The following is a 14,433-nucleotide window of genomic DNA, read 5'->3' as shown; positions in this document are numbered from 1 at the left end:
CTTTATGACAGGTCCCACAATGTGAGCAAGACACTACAGCAGTGGATTCTATAGACTTCATCACAATTGAGCAGTTCAAAAAAGTGTCATCTCTAGTGAACTTTCAGAAGGTTGTTGGTTCATTCCCCAGCACTGGCATTCATGTTGCAGGTTTTCCTAAGGTAAGCAGAGCACCTTAGGGCGATGAAACAATGAATAACTGCTATTGTGCCATCTCTAGCGACCTTCCGGAAGGTTGTTGGTTCAGTTCCCCAGGACTGGCGTTCACATTGCATGTGTCCAGTTGTAAGCACAGCATTAGACAATGAAACAATGACACAGTGGTGATGCGCCACCACTGGTTCAATCCTAAGAAGCATTATCCATAGCTGAGGTGGCCTGCTCAAGAGCAGATATCGTTATCTACTCAGGGTAGATAACGAAAGGTGACTGGTTCAATCACCAGGATCAGTATCAATAGCTGAGGTGCCTTGCTCACCTCGGGTCACTCCAGCTGTGAATGATGGTCCTGGGGATTAAACCAAGCTTAAAGCTAAGTGTAGGCCTGAGGGGTATAAAAACTATCACCACACTCCTCCCCCAGCACCGTGGAGCAGTGGAACTCTGGAATGATGGTGGTAATGATCATTCAAAATCTTTGCCTCTTAAGTACTGTTGAGTTCCAAAATCTAGTTGAAAGTTTTCTCTAGATTTTGATTGAATGAGCAGGTGTCCCAACTCTTTTTCCATTTGTCAATTTCACTCACATCTAAGAAGAAACAGAAAAGTAGCAGAAGCTAAAAGACATCATATCCATTTGTGGAGCTCAGAAAAAAATCTTATTTCTTTCATTTCCAAGGTGTTGTTTTGGCTCTCCTACTTGTATAGCTCTCATCTAATAGCAACCTTATGCTCTCACACATAGTTTTATTACAGTGATGATGGCGTATTAGTCACATGGTGCCATGGGACGATTGCACAGTCTCTGAGATTTCCGCTCGCTGTGTGTTCTGCGTGTTTTGAGCAATTACAGCTCTGGGGAACATTGGGTACACTCCTGTGCACTGCTGCATGCTTTCACTAGTGGCCCGGCTCCAGCTCTCGCTCTATCTCCAGTTTCGACCTCGTGTGAGAGTCTATAAATTGTCCTCCTGCTTTCTGCCTGGAAGGTTAATGCTTCTCCACTAGACCCCCCACCAGCTCTTCTATCAGCCACTGGATCAGAGTGGGGTTTAGGGGCGTGAGCCGGAGGATCACAAATTAATTAAGGTCGCCGAGCAGTGCAGCCCCTTTAAAATTGTTTATAAACCATTAGGGGGAAACGTGGCTCTCCCTGGTGTCCGCCACGCAATTAGAGCCAAGGTCGGAGCAGCCACTGTGCACACTCTCCCCATGCAGAGCAGAGCGCGCTCAGAAGTGCTGCTGTGGACAGAAAGTGGCATTTACACTGGGGCAAACACTCACTTTTATTAATTTCCTAAATAAATAGGTGCCTCTCGGGGCCCTTTGTCAGTGAAATGCACCTTCAGTGATATTAATGAGCCTCTTGCTTATTTAGCCTATTTTCCCCTCCCTACTCTCTGCCTTGCTCTCTCGCTCTTTTTCCCTCTCTCTCTCCCCCACTCTCTGCATGCTAACTAAGAGGGAAAAGAAATGAAACCATTTACCTCCTTGTGCCTCTCGGGGGTTTGTTTTAAAGGCAGAAGTGGAACAGTAAAAAAAAAAAAAAAAGGTGGCATAAACACAAATGAGAGAAGAAAATAAAAAAGCACACGCCTATCATTCATTTGCTGAAATTGCCATCTCCAAGCAAATATTGTTTTCTATTGCATTCCCATTAACGGCCTCATCCTGCGACGTGCCAGACCGCATTTATCGGCTTTCATCGGCAGTAAAAGCTGGGGGTGACTGTCTGTGATGCGTTTGGAGAGCACAGTGTCGTGGCCCTGTGGGCCTATAGGCAATCTGTCTGTTTGTTTATCTCCCCCTCGCCTACTTTAACTGGACCTACAGCAACTGCGGTGATTTTTCAGCCTCTTTCGGGGAGAAAAAAAAAAAAAAAAAAAAAAAAGCTCTGTAAACGGGCCCGGACAAATTAGCCGCTCGCGGTCGCCTGATAATCCATTAAATATTTGCATGTGCTCGTCGGCCAAGATTGAACCCGAACGGAGCCCCGGGCCCTAACGATTTGATTTGGCCAATTGGTCCCCTGCTCTGTTGGAACAGTGTATTGACAAAAGTGCAAGGCTGCAGAATGCATTGACACATGCTCAGCCAGTCGCTCGGCAGTCTATTCCTCCATCTATTACATAGTTAGCATTGATTGGCGTTTCATCCTTGACCGGGCCGGATGGACGCCCCCGGCGCAGACAGGCGAGCAGCCGGCCTCCAGTCCTGGGACGGGGGATGGCAGGCCGCTGCAGAAATGCATCAGGAAGCGTCACGGCCGGCCAGCTCTTGGCGCTTTGGCGCCGTGCCTTGGGGTGCTTTGCGGAATACTGATGAGGCGGCCGGCTCTGCTGCCTGTAACTCCATCATCATCTCGGCCAGGTATTTGGCAGGGCGGAGAGGTCCTGAGCTGTCCTTCACTCGAGCAGAAAAAGCCAGAGCCAGAGCTAGAGCACCAGAACCTCTCAGTTGCATCATGTGAGCATTTCAGACAGGAAACACCCGGCCAGAGCTGGACCTAAAATAGCAAGTAACAAGTAGTGGCATCACAGTCACAGTCATTTCCAGAGTCTAAAAGAGAACGTTCAGTTTCTGTGCTGTGCAGTTCACAACTCTCTGGTTTGTAAGGTGACAGTGGCGCCAGTCAAGAGTCGGGATCTACATATTAAGTTGAAGAAAGTGAACAGTCCAATTTTCAAGGATGACGATGTGTTGGAAGTGGGACAAGCGAAGTGGAAGCAAACAACAGAATCGGATACACTTCGACAAGGAAATAGGACAATTGTGATGACTATATGACTGGGCCAGTATTCTTATTTAGCCCTGGACAGTACCTAATAAAAAGGGACATCAAATTTGCTTCAAAAATAGACAACTGATGAACTGGAAGCAACAGGGGAATGGGTGCCCAAGGCCCGTTGATGATGTATGGCACCTTAAGATTCCCCATATTACTTGCAATGCTCCTTGAAGGAAACTAGAAAGATCAGGACAAGTGCATGCCTCCTCCGATACATTTGAAGTCAGCCACAGTCTCTTTTCCAACTGCCACCAACTGCTTTTGCTGTTTTTTTTTAGCTATAGCTGCGACAGCTGCACCAGGAGATGAGTGGATACATCTCATAGAAGCACGTAGCGAATGCGTAAAAGCAACAAGACTCATGAATTCGATCGTTCACATATATGTCGCATGGATCAGATACAAATCTGACTTAGGACCACCTATGAAAGTGACTCAAATCTACCTAAAATTTGATTTGGCACATTTACGAAGCCATTAAAAAATCTGATCTGAGCCACCTTAAGGAAAAATCTGATTTGAGTCAATTCAGCCTGGTAATGTGAACGTAGCCTAAGCATATCTCTCTCTCTCTCTCTCTCTCTCTCTCTCTCTTTCTTTCTCAACTATTTTCTCTTTATCTCTCTCTCTCTCTCTCCTTCTCTCTCCTGCTTGACTATGTGTTTAGCCAGGCTGTTGTCTGAGCTACTGCTGCTGGAGCAGGAGGCTGCTATTGTCTCATATTTTGGCTGCACACTTTTGGGAGAGCTGATACTCTCGCTGTGCCTGTGCATGCATGTGTATGTGTGTGTTTTTGTGTGTATATGTGTGTGTGTGTTTGTGTGTGTGTTCTGGCAGGCGCAGCAGTGCCACTCTTTGTTTCGGTGGATATCTCACCCCTGCACCCCCCACATTTCCCCGCTTGCCAATTATATTCAATCAGGAGTCTGTGGAGGGGTGTGTGGGAGAGTGGGAGCTTCAGCAGGAAGGCTGGGTTTCAGTGTTCTGTAGCTCTGTCTGTTATTGACAGCTGTATGCCCCTGCCACAGCTCACCGAGCCCCTCCATCATCCATCTGATATGGCAGCCTGTCTCTCATATCCTCATATTCTCATATTCTTACTGAGAATCAGGCCTCCTTCACTTCCTTCATTCATGAGGATGCTGAACACTATGGCTACACTGTAAAATCTACTTGTGTCCTATGGTAGAGATGTGTGAATATTACACATGAGGGAAATTGAGGATTCTTACACACATCTGGATTCGGACATGGAAGATTCTGAGTCGTTTCACAACACCTGGCAACATTTTGCCCTCCTAGTAAAAGCTCTATTATATTTTGCAAGGTACTTTACTTATACACAAATCAAACACAAATCAGCCACAACATTAAAACCATCTTCATATATACATTAAACTGGTCAGCTACAACAATATACTATAATTCACTTTACTGTTTTTCAGGGTTCGCACGGTCATGAAAAACCCTGAAAAGTCTTGGAATTTGAAAAAAGTAATTTCCAGGCCTGGATAAGTTTTGGAAAAATAAAAATACCCAGAAAGTTTTGGAAAAGTCTTGGAAATTTGGTCTACATGTATTTGTGTTTCTGTTTATTGACGGAGAAAATCTATTTTGAGCTAACAAAAACGTCAGTCCAGAGTTGATCTTTGGTTTTATTGTCTGCACTGTTTTAAAAACTGTATGAGCATGAAAATTTCCCTTGAATGCATGAAAAAGTCATGAAAAAATAATGGAAATGAATTGGTTAAAAAAATTATGAGCCCTGATTTTTGCTTTCTTTGTAGCTGGTTTTAATATTACCCTAACAAAATTAATCCTTGATTTTTTGTAATCATTTGATTAATTTAAATAACTTTTTCTCATTAAATAGAAATATCTTCAAAAAGCCCACTGAATAACAGGATTCATTATGGATCATTTTAGATACTTTTATTTTTTTGCCAAGTAGTCATGCAACAAGGAAAAAAATCCAGTATAGTAGAAAAATATTATTGTTTTACAATCGCATCGCAAATTATATTACCTCTGAATCGTGATCAATTCGAATTGTGATGCCTAGAGATTCCCACTCCTAGTAAATATATTTGTTTTCACAGTGTTATAAAACCAGTGCATTGAAAACAGGCTGTTTTTGTACTAAAAGTACTAAAAATTACAGCTTAAACACATGAGAACTACAGTGTAAATGGGTGGGGTTACACTATGGTTTACTAAAAACTTGAGTCTTAAGAAGAACAAGTGCAATAAATCAAAGTTAATTACAGAATATTGTTGTGATTAATCAGATTACATTTATTAATCAGTTAAAACCACCAATATAAATAAATCTCAATGGTTATGTTAACCTTAACACCAACTTTAAATCAACCCTACAACCTAACCCCAACCTAACTTTAGCCTAAAACTTAAAACTAACCCTTAACGTAACTCTTAAAGCATTAAGTAAAGGAGGGTCATTGTGCTAGTGGAGTTCCATCTCAATAAGGAGATCTGTGCAAGCGCAGTTGCCAGACGAATGAAAACTGACTTGCCTGTAAAGACTGACCGTATGTGTTTCTACCCCTTTAAGACTGACACAAGACAGATTGGCTCTGTTCTGATTGGCTGTCTTGTACTATGATTCATTTACAGAGTGCTGAAAGCTTGAATCGAGCCCTAGACCACTGTTTCCTGGAGGACAGCACTCTGGACAATTACCTAGAATATAAAACAGCTTTCACACCTGATCAACGGTTCTGATCAAATGCTAAATTTCTGGGGACAAAATGACTCAATTTAAGTGTAAAATGTTTGTAGCATGATTATTTTTCTAAATGGTTGTCTGATAATATCTGTACTTTTATGTCTATTTAAAATTAATCTAAATTCATATATTTTTTATTTGTTGGTCATGTTCCAATGCAAGCATATCTCAGTCTGCGACAATCCTGGCGGCCGGAGTTCCTTGCCCATCCTTTCCCCTCCGCCTCTCAAGTATCTCTCAGAGCCCATTAAGATATCTGAAAGCTTTCTCGATCACTAAGTCCACATAATGAATAGAGATAGGGAGAGAGAGAGGGAGGGAGGGAGTGAGAGGGGGAGAAAGAGAGAGAGAGAGAGAGATGCGTGAAAAAGCGGCATGTCGGACGGTGACTTTGAGATGTTCTGGAGATAAGCTCATGATCCTGATTCTTCACACAGTGAATAGCTGGGTTATTTCTGATAAGAGGCTTGGCTGGCAGAGTGGGCGGATGGATAGATGGATAGATGGATGGATGGAGGGAGGGAGGCAAAGAGAGGGAGGGAGGAGGGAGGGAGTGATGGCTGCACTGATGGAGAGGCATCAATAGCAGCGGAGTATAAAAGCCCACTCTCTGAGGCCGGTCTCGCTGAGAGCACTCAGGTTATCAGGGTTGTCATCACAGCTCCAAATCCTGTCAGCGGCCTTGTTTTTGTTTGTTCCCGCCTCGCCGCTCCCTCACCTCCCTTTCCTTATCGCAGTGCTGCCTTCGTCCGGTCATTGTACTATTTTATTCTGAGGAAAAAGTCCTAGTCCTCCTCCATTGATCTCTCTTTGTACTTGTTCTGCTTCAGACCCGAGAGAGGAATTGGCCCCTTTGTAGCGGGTGTCAAATCGAGATTAGTGAGTACGCATGATCCAGCCAAGGTGAAAGAAGCAGCAGGGTTTGCGAGCTGTAACGTCAGCAGAAAAGGACTCTACTCACTGGATTTCCTCTGTAGTTGCTCGACCGGATCAAAGATCAGGAGAGGGGAGGCTGGGGGTGAAGGTGCCAAGAAGTTGAATTCGGTTCTGAGCTCGGGCTCAGAACAAATCCCTGCAAAAGAAAGACACTGGGAGGAAAAAAAAAAAAAAAAAAAGAAATCGCTCTGCATGGTGCCAGAGGAAAGCTGAGTACCAGCTGACATCTTCTGAACATCCAGCCCCGCTCACAGTACACTGTATCCTCTACCGTTTCAAAGTCATTCATGATTCGACATCTCTGAACTTCTTAAGACTAAGATGGTCTGAAGTGGAAGGCTCTGAAATGGAAAGTCTGGCCTGAAAATTTGCAAAGGATTGTTACTCTTAGGGTGTACTGACACTAAGCATGGTTCGGTCGACTCTGCCTTTTCCCCACTCCCTCCTTGGCCTGCACTCACTGCATTTAAACAATCTGTGCCCAAATACGCTTATGTCATTACTGACTGCTCAGTTGGCTTGCAGGTGTTGTGCCAAATTCAACACCCCCGCCATGAAAAGCACCCTCTGTCTGGACCGCATACGGGTCGTCTTATTGATAAAAACAGATTCTGCTGTCCGCTTTAACTTAAAAACGTAAAAATATAGGCCAAAAGTCTCAGTCACAGTTACATACCTAGTGACATTTTTCTGAAGCGGGGGCTGAATTCGGCACAACACCTTCATGTTTGTTCACAGCTGGGGCCACAGATTTTGTAATAAAACAAATAATGAAATTTCGATATAAAGTTTCGTTTCATAATGTCTCTTAGTATTATACACACTTCCCTCTGAACTCAGTTAAAAAAATAGTCATTTTCCCAACGTGCCTTAAATGTTCTATGTTTGCTGTCCATTTTTTGTTTCTTTGGAGTTCTCCCAAAAGCTAATGAACATTAAATCTGCAGTCTGTATTATTTTGTTTTGTTGCCACTCTCACAGCTTTTTAACTATTTGGCCTGTTTTCTGCTCTACTACTGTACACTCTCGCTGCTTTTAGACTCTTTGGCCCGCTTTCTGACACCTAGCGTTCAAACTTTGAATCTTACAATATAAACACCTGCTTAATAGCGGGCCAATTTTTATTTTATTTCTAGAACCTCGTGGGCCACTCCAAAAAAATTAAACGGCTTGCAAAGGGCCAACAGGCTGTATTTTGGACACCCCTGGTTTACAGGAACATTGCATTATTGACATGACACTGACATGCTTAAGGCATAGTTCATTTGGGAAGGCACCAAGGCATAGTTCATTTGGGAAGGGCACAGTTTGCAGTGATCACACTGGTCAATCGAGCTGTGGAGGTAAAGAGCTGGATGAACTTTGTTCCTTGATGCATACTATGACATTATTTTAGGTCAGTGTCTTCTAAAAAGGCAAGATTTAAACTTTTCTGAGTTAAACTTGTCAGCAATTGACTCATTTTGATGCACGTCTGCAATAAAATGATCATACAGATCATATGAATACTGACGTTTCAGCTGTAGAAACGTGAGGTTCAAGTGATTAAGTTTGTCTCTGCGTTTATAATCTATATGTATAAAACAGGTGGGCGGGGTAGACGGGGTGCTGAGGGTGAAGTCGGCGGTCCCGTTGCTGTGGGAACCTCAGGTTGTTTACGGCTCTGCGGGATCAGCGTGCCGGAGCAGCAGTACTTCATTACTGCAGAGGAGCTTTAATAATGCAGATGTAATTACTGAGGCCTCTGGGCAAGCTTTAATGCATGCTTAAGACTGACCCCGCTCCCCTCTGCTTAACAGCTAATTGCCAACTAGAACACGCCACGCAGCCCGGCAGCAGAGGGGGATAGCTGTTAGCAACCTGGTAACATGTAATATCCTCTGCCAATCAATGCACTGACCAATCATGATGCTGGAGTCATGATGAACCTCACTACGGTGAGCTTTAAGTGGACTTTGTTCACCAACTAAATGAAGTTTTTGCTTTTATTGTTCGATAGATATTCAAATTATAATATAAAAGAAAATATTTTAGACAGATTTTTATAGACTTATTTGCTATATATGTTTGTAAGTTTGACTGAGCGATTTAGGTATTGTGATAATGTGTCTTTATTTAATGTTGATTAGGTTTTATTTGCTTCTAGTTTGTCCTTTTGTATTTGGTTCTTTTGCACTCTTAAAAAATGCTAGGTTTTAAGCAGATTGCTTTTTTATTTTTGTTTTAGTTAAATTTCTAAAATATTACTTGCTTATTGTTAAGTTAATTGTTCGGTGTGTGCATGTAAAGGGAAGTTGGGTTTCAGTTATTTTTCTTCTTCTTTTGTTTAATGTTTGGTGAAAGCCACTGACTGGACTTAACTGGACAAATTGGTCCAAAAATCTGAACCAATCTGTGTTCACACTGAAAATAGACCAAACTATTGCTAAGTTGACTAAACCAAGACTGCATTTTTAGGTCGAACCAGATTTTTGACCAAAGGAATGCTCATTCTTTTGCGTAACGGACGTGAATTCTCATTAGGAGAACGCCTAAAGCTAATTGGACCAAATGTCTAAACCTAAACATTGGTTAGGACTTTTAGAATGTAGATTTTTGATGGTAAAAACCTAAAAAAAAAAAACTTTAAGAACCATTCAGCATCATATTGCTTATCGTTTACAGGCTAATATTAGCTGTTCATAATCACTTACAGGATCATAGGAAGCTAGCAGTCCAATGTGTACCCAGTTTCATGAGGGGAAAATCAGATCGTCGATCAGCAGCGGATCCTCCAGGAGCTCATGTTCAGACGTGGCCTGATTGTGACCAACTTGAGTACCAGTCCCCTCCCTCCCCGCACGCACGGTCCTTCCACCTTACCAGAGTAGGAGAGCGTGAGAGCGACTCCTGCAGAGATAGATTAGCCCGGCTTTGAGCGTTAATGTTCACTGAGCCACAAGCATCCTCCAGGGTCAGCGCTCCAGTTGAAGAGAAGGTGCAGGCCTGTGAAAGTAGGCCAAGCACGGACTCAGCCACGGACGGCCCCATCTGTTTCCGAACCCGGGCGCTGCACCGGGGCTCGGCGAGTCCTGTTTCGAGGTCACCGCGGAGAGGAGGGTGAGCGCCGGAGAGGAAGCGAGGGGCCGGAGCCGGGATCGCTTTAATGGTGGGTATCCGGCTACTCTTGTATTCATCCCGGGCACCTCTGGAGCGGCGAGGCTGCACAGCTGAGCCTGAAGGACGGCTGAAATTGTTTATCGGTTAATGACTTCTCTCCCCTTGCGGGGTGTTTGCCGCCTCAGCTGCTCCCAGGCCACATTAAAGCTTCCTCACTCTCTGAAGCCTCATCAAAGATGGAGAGACTCACATATACAAGCCTTCACATTCGCGCTTGTACACACTCGGTATCTGCCCTTGCGAGTCGGGAACAGGGCCGCGAGGGCTGCCTCCGTGTCCGGGGCCGGAACTCTACCACCTGTTGGAAATGCTGAGGGATGCCGCTGCATGCGGATGCGGGCAGAGCAGTTCGTTAATCTTCCTGAGTGCAAATTTAGGTCTTTGCCAAACTGCCCAAGCTAGACAAATTCCACCTACGTCAGGGCTTGTGTAAAAGAGCCACTTAGGCTTAATCAAATGACAAATTATTTGAATAGATCCACTAAGAGAGATTGGAATCATTTTGATATCAGATTGTTAGAATGTGATTTGATGCGTGGGAAAGCTTGAGTTAAGGTGGATCGTGGTTATGGATATCATTTGGTGTTCAGTAGGGTTCATTTTTGGAGATTCTTCAAAGGGTAGAAATCCTATTTCTCCCCTCAGCCCCTCCCTCTGTTTTGAGCGTTCACGTCTAGGGGTAGGGTGTCCCAATTCTTGTTAATCTGAGGGGGGAGGGAAAGTGTTACTGGTACATGGCCCTTCAAACTGAGGCACACACCAAAGAGAGGGCTATAAGAGTCACTGTAACTGTAACTATATTACTAGTTTCAATGTTTTATGGCAATTTTTCTTCATAAAAAGTGCATCTCGGTAACAAGTTAATTTCCCGTTTCACCTTAAATAGTGCAACAGACAGCTGAGGCTGCATAATTTAAGGTAGAGCACAAAAATAAAATAAAATAAAATAAAATAAACGCTATTTAAAGCTATTTCAGCTCCCAGTTGCAGAGAAATTAAGAAATGGACAATAGTAATAATCAATTGCTGCACGTCCTGCCCTCTTCCAAACAGCAAACAGGTGTAGGCAGCCTTTCTACAAAACTCTGAGGCTGCTGAGTGTCTGTACTGCCCCCTAGCATTTGTGTGTGTACAGCACCTCTCGTATGCCTTACGTTAATTGCTAATTCCTTGATCAATTTTGATTTTTCAGGACTTCCATACTTCTTGTAAAGATGGTGTTTTTTTCTAGCCTCAGTGAACAGCCAGTTGGATACATACCTACATAGATACTGTACATACCAGGGGAATTTAGAATAACCCATTCACCTGATTCACCTGTGAGAGGAAACCCATACAGACAGTAAAAAATCAGGGAAGTTCCACCCAGGTAGGGACTTGAACCCAAGACCCCAGAACAAAGAGATACATGCACTAACCACCAAACCACTGTTTCGCCCAATATAATTAGTGAGGTCAGGATTTTGGATGGTCATACATCCATCTCATAATCACCCCCCCAAACTCATCTCAGTACTGGATGGTGCACCATCACTCCAGGGACCACAGTTCCACTGCTCCACAGCTTCATCTGCATTTGCAGATTAAAGTAGCTGGACACATTTATTATAAACTAGGATGTACACAAACGATTAAGCATCAAAGTTGTTACCACAGTATAGTCATGGTTGCTGTAGTCCTTAGTGTTTACCTATGTTTAACTACTGTATAGATACCTCACTCGTTTTTTTCCCCCCATACATCCTCTCAGATGGTATCACTTCTCATTTGAGCACAGATGAGTGAATTCTCACTTGTAGCTTGAGACCTGCCCACACACACACGCATACAGTGCATACACACACACACACACACACACACACACAATCACAATCCCCGCACACTTCACTCTCGCTCCCAGCCTTCCCCAGCAGCCCTGTAATTGCTGTGAATGATGGGTCTTCAGCCACTATTGTTTATCAATATCCCTGTCTGGCGCTCTGAGCACAGCCACGCATGCTATTCATCTTCCTTAACCCTCTGAACACACAGCTAGCTCAGCACTAGTGCTACACGACGCTACACACCCCCTTCAATCACTGTCTTCTCCCAGACTCCGCTGACCAGCGCTAAGCTAAGCTAAGCTAGGCTAAGCTAACAGGTTTGCCAGTTCCATTGAGAGAGTCCCTTTGAGAGCGAGGTAGCATGGGGAGTTGGAGTTTAGCTGGGGGGACGTGGAGGGGGTGTGGGGGGGGCTGTAAGTGGCTGTCATGGTCTTGAGGGCCGATAGCACGGGCTGAAATGAATGTGGTAATTAAGCCGCACAGTGGGCCACGGGACCATGATGAATATTATTACTTAATTATGGGGATCACTATTCCCAGCACGCAGCCTCACTCACCACGGCCATGCCGCTTCGGCGCGAGAGGGTGTGCGGGGGTGCGGACACGTGTGTTATTGTGCGCTGCGGTTATGTGTGTTTGGTATTCAGTAATTGACTTGACTATACCCATAGGCTTAAAGTGTGTGTATATATACAGTGTATATATGTGTGTGTGTGTTCCTGCTAGCCCTTTTCCCACGGTCATCATTATGCTGGAACAATCCCTCAGGCATAAAGACACTATGTAAGCACTGCTAATGGATGCCGTTTTATGTGATCAATGGAGTTTAATTGTAGTCATTATAAATGTATCGTAAGTGAGACCTCCGCAGGGACCTGTCACTCAGTAAACCTTCGCACATCGGTATCATTTTGCCATAAAATAACGGAACATAAATGGTGCTGAATGTAGCCGGCGGCTGTAATGAGTTGTGTAATACTCTCTTTTCTCTTTAAGGATAACTACACCTTCGCCCAGCCGGGGATCCAGCGGAAAGTCAAGGCCCTGGAGGAGCTGGTCAGCCGCATCGACGGTGAGTACGCTGGTTGGTACCACCAACCTTTCTCGGTTCATTTAAGGTGGAGCCACTGACCCAATCCCATTTTACCCCTCGGCTTAACCCAACCCCTTCTTTTCGAGTGAAATCCTTCCGCTTAAGAACTGGAACAACCCTTCAAGCAACCGATATGTCATCAAGAGCGCTAAAGTTCTGTTACCTAGCTGCTGATTAACTAGTTTAATTGAGGACATTTGTAGGTTTCTTTGGTTGCTTGTTCCACCATCTTACCAGTGATTCTCAAACCCCTTGGTTTGAAGTGGAAGGGGAAAGGGCCAAAGGGTAAAATGGGATTGGACCAGTCTATTGAACAGGTTTTCTGTCTGCTAGACTGTCTGTCTCTCTGTCTAGCTGTCTTATGGTCTCGAAATTGCTTAGCAGGCCCATTATAGTCCCATCATGGTCTGAAGGTCTGAAAACCTGTTGTATGTCTCAGCCTTGTTGGTCATTTTATCAGTTGGTTTAATGTTCTCTCTGACATCTGACCTGTTGGTCTATCTACTGGTCTGACATCCAGTTGATCAGAATGACAGTCAGTCTGCCTGTAGGTTTTAAATCTGCTTTGCAAGTTTGGCATCTGGTCCAATAATTGGTCTTACAAACCGTTCTGGCAGTCTGCATACATGTCTGTCTGTCTGTCTGAGGTTGGTATGATTTAGTTATTAGTCTTCATTGCTCTGGATGTCTGTTTGTCTGTTGGTTTGGTTAGTCTGCCAGTCGATCTGGCAACCTGTCTGTTATTCAGTTTATCTGATGGTCCTAGAGCTAGTTGATCAGTCTGCTAGACTATGTGTGATGGTTTGAGGACCAGTCAGTTGGGTTTTTTTAGGTCAGTTTGTCTAATGGTTGGACTGTAAATCGCTCTGATAATCACGCTGTTGGTCTGTCTATTGATTGGCCTGTCTAAAGACGTAAGGGTGTATTGGTTGATTTCATGATCTGAGGGCTAGTTGTTTGGTCTGTCAACCCGTTTGTTTGACAGTTGGTTGGTTAACTTTGGTTAATTTAATCATTTTTAAGACAACCTTTTGTGTATCTGGTTAGCTTACCAGATTTTGTGATATACCACAGAGTTCTGTTTAAGGGTCTACAAAATGAAAATGTAAAACTGATGTAAAATTGAGGTCTACATGTAGGGATAAAAGGTTTGCATGGTTATTAAAACACACTTTAGATCTAACTCAAACTCAAAGTTTTTCTAGTCTTATCTCAATAATATTATGAACTTTCTCTGGTGACATGAATTAACTTGACCAATCATTGTTGCTTCTGACGTTGGCATGGCAACCAGTGAAACTCCACTGACCTGGGTGAAACTACAGGGTGGCAGTAGACTCACATGGACTTTTAGGCAATTATACAGTAAATGTGAAGCCCCTCATTAAGAAACAGTATAATGAACTGATTGAGATGGTCAGACTGGTCATGTTGGCTTTCCTATTGTTGGAATTAGTAATTATGGGGGATTAAAATTTTGTGTTTGTGTTTTAGGTATGGATTTGTTGCAAAATACATTTTTTTTTTTAATATTACGTGTAAAGGCCTTTACTCTCACCTCCCTCTGTTATCTTGCTTTCTCTGTTCTAGTCTAGCTCTCTATAACTCTCTCTCTCTCTCTCTCTCTCTCTCTCTCTCTCTCTCTTTCCTCCCACCCCCCCACACACACCCCCCTTCAGCCAAAGTGTCAAGCCCAATCAGCGCACCAGTGCTTTGGCCTTTGCAGAGA

General features: G+C 43.8%; 1 protein-coding gene across 3 annotated transcripts in view; it reads left to right on the top strand.

The window, feature by feature from the left end:
• The window catches only part of tbc1d22a (TBC1 domain family, member 22a), a 261,181-nt gene that overhangs the window by 136,501 nt on the left and 110,247 nt on the right, over nucleotides 1–14,433 (top strand). For all 3 annotated transcript variants that reach the window (XM_049473643.1, XM_049473641.1, XM_049473642.1), the window contains one exon: nucleotides 12,608–12,683. In XM_049473643.1, coding sequence (XP_049329600.1) covers nucleotides 12,608–12,683 — 76 coding nt within the window. The remainder of the gene's footprint in view (nucleotides 1–12,607; nucleotides 12,684–14,433) is intronic.

The sequence above is a fragment of the Astyanax mexicanus genome, chromosome 2 (assembly GCF_023375975.1).
Source record: "Astyanax mexicanus isolate ESR-SI-001 chromosome 2, AstMex3_surface, whole genome shotgun sequence".
NCBI lineage: Eukaryota > Metazoa > Chordata > Actinopteri > Characiformes > Acestrorhamphidae > Astyanax > Astyanax mexicanus.
The sequence above is the reverse complement of the archived record's forward strand: the minus strand, read 5'-3'. Positions and strand labels throughout refer to the sequence as shown.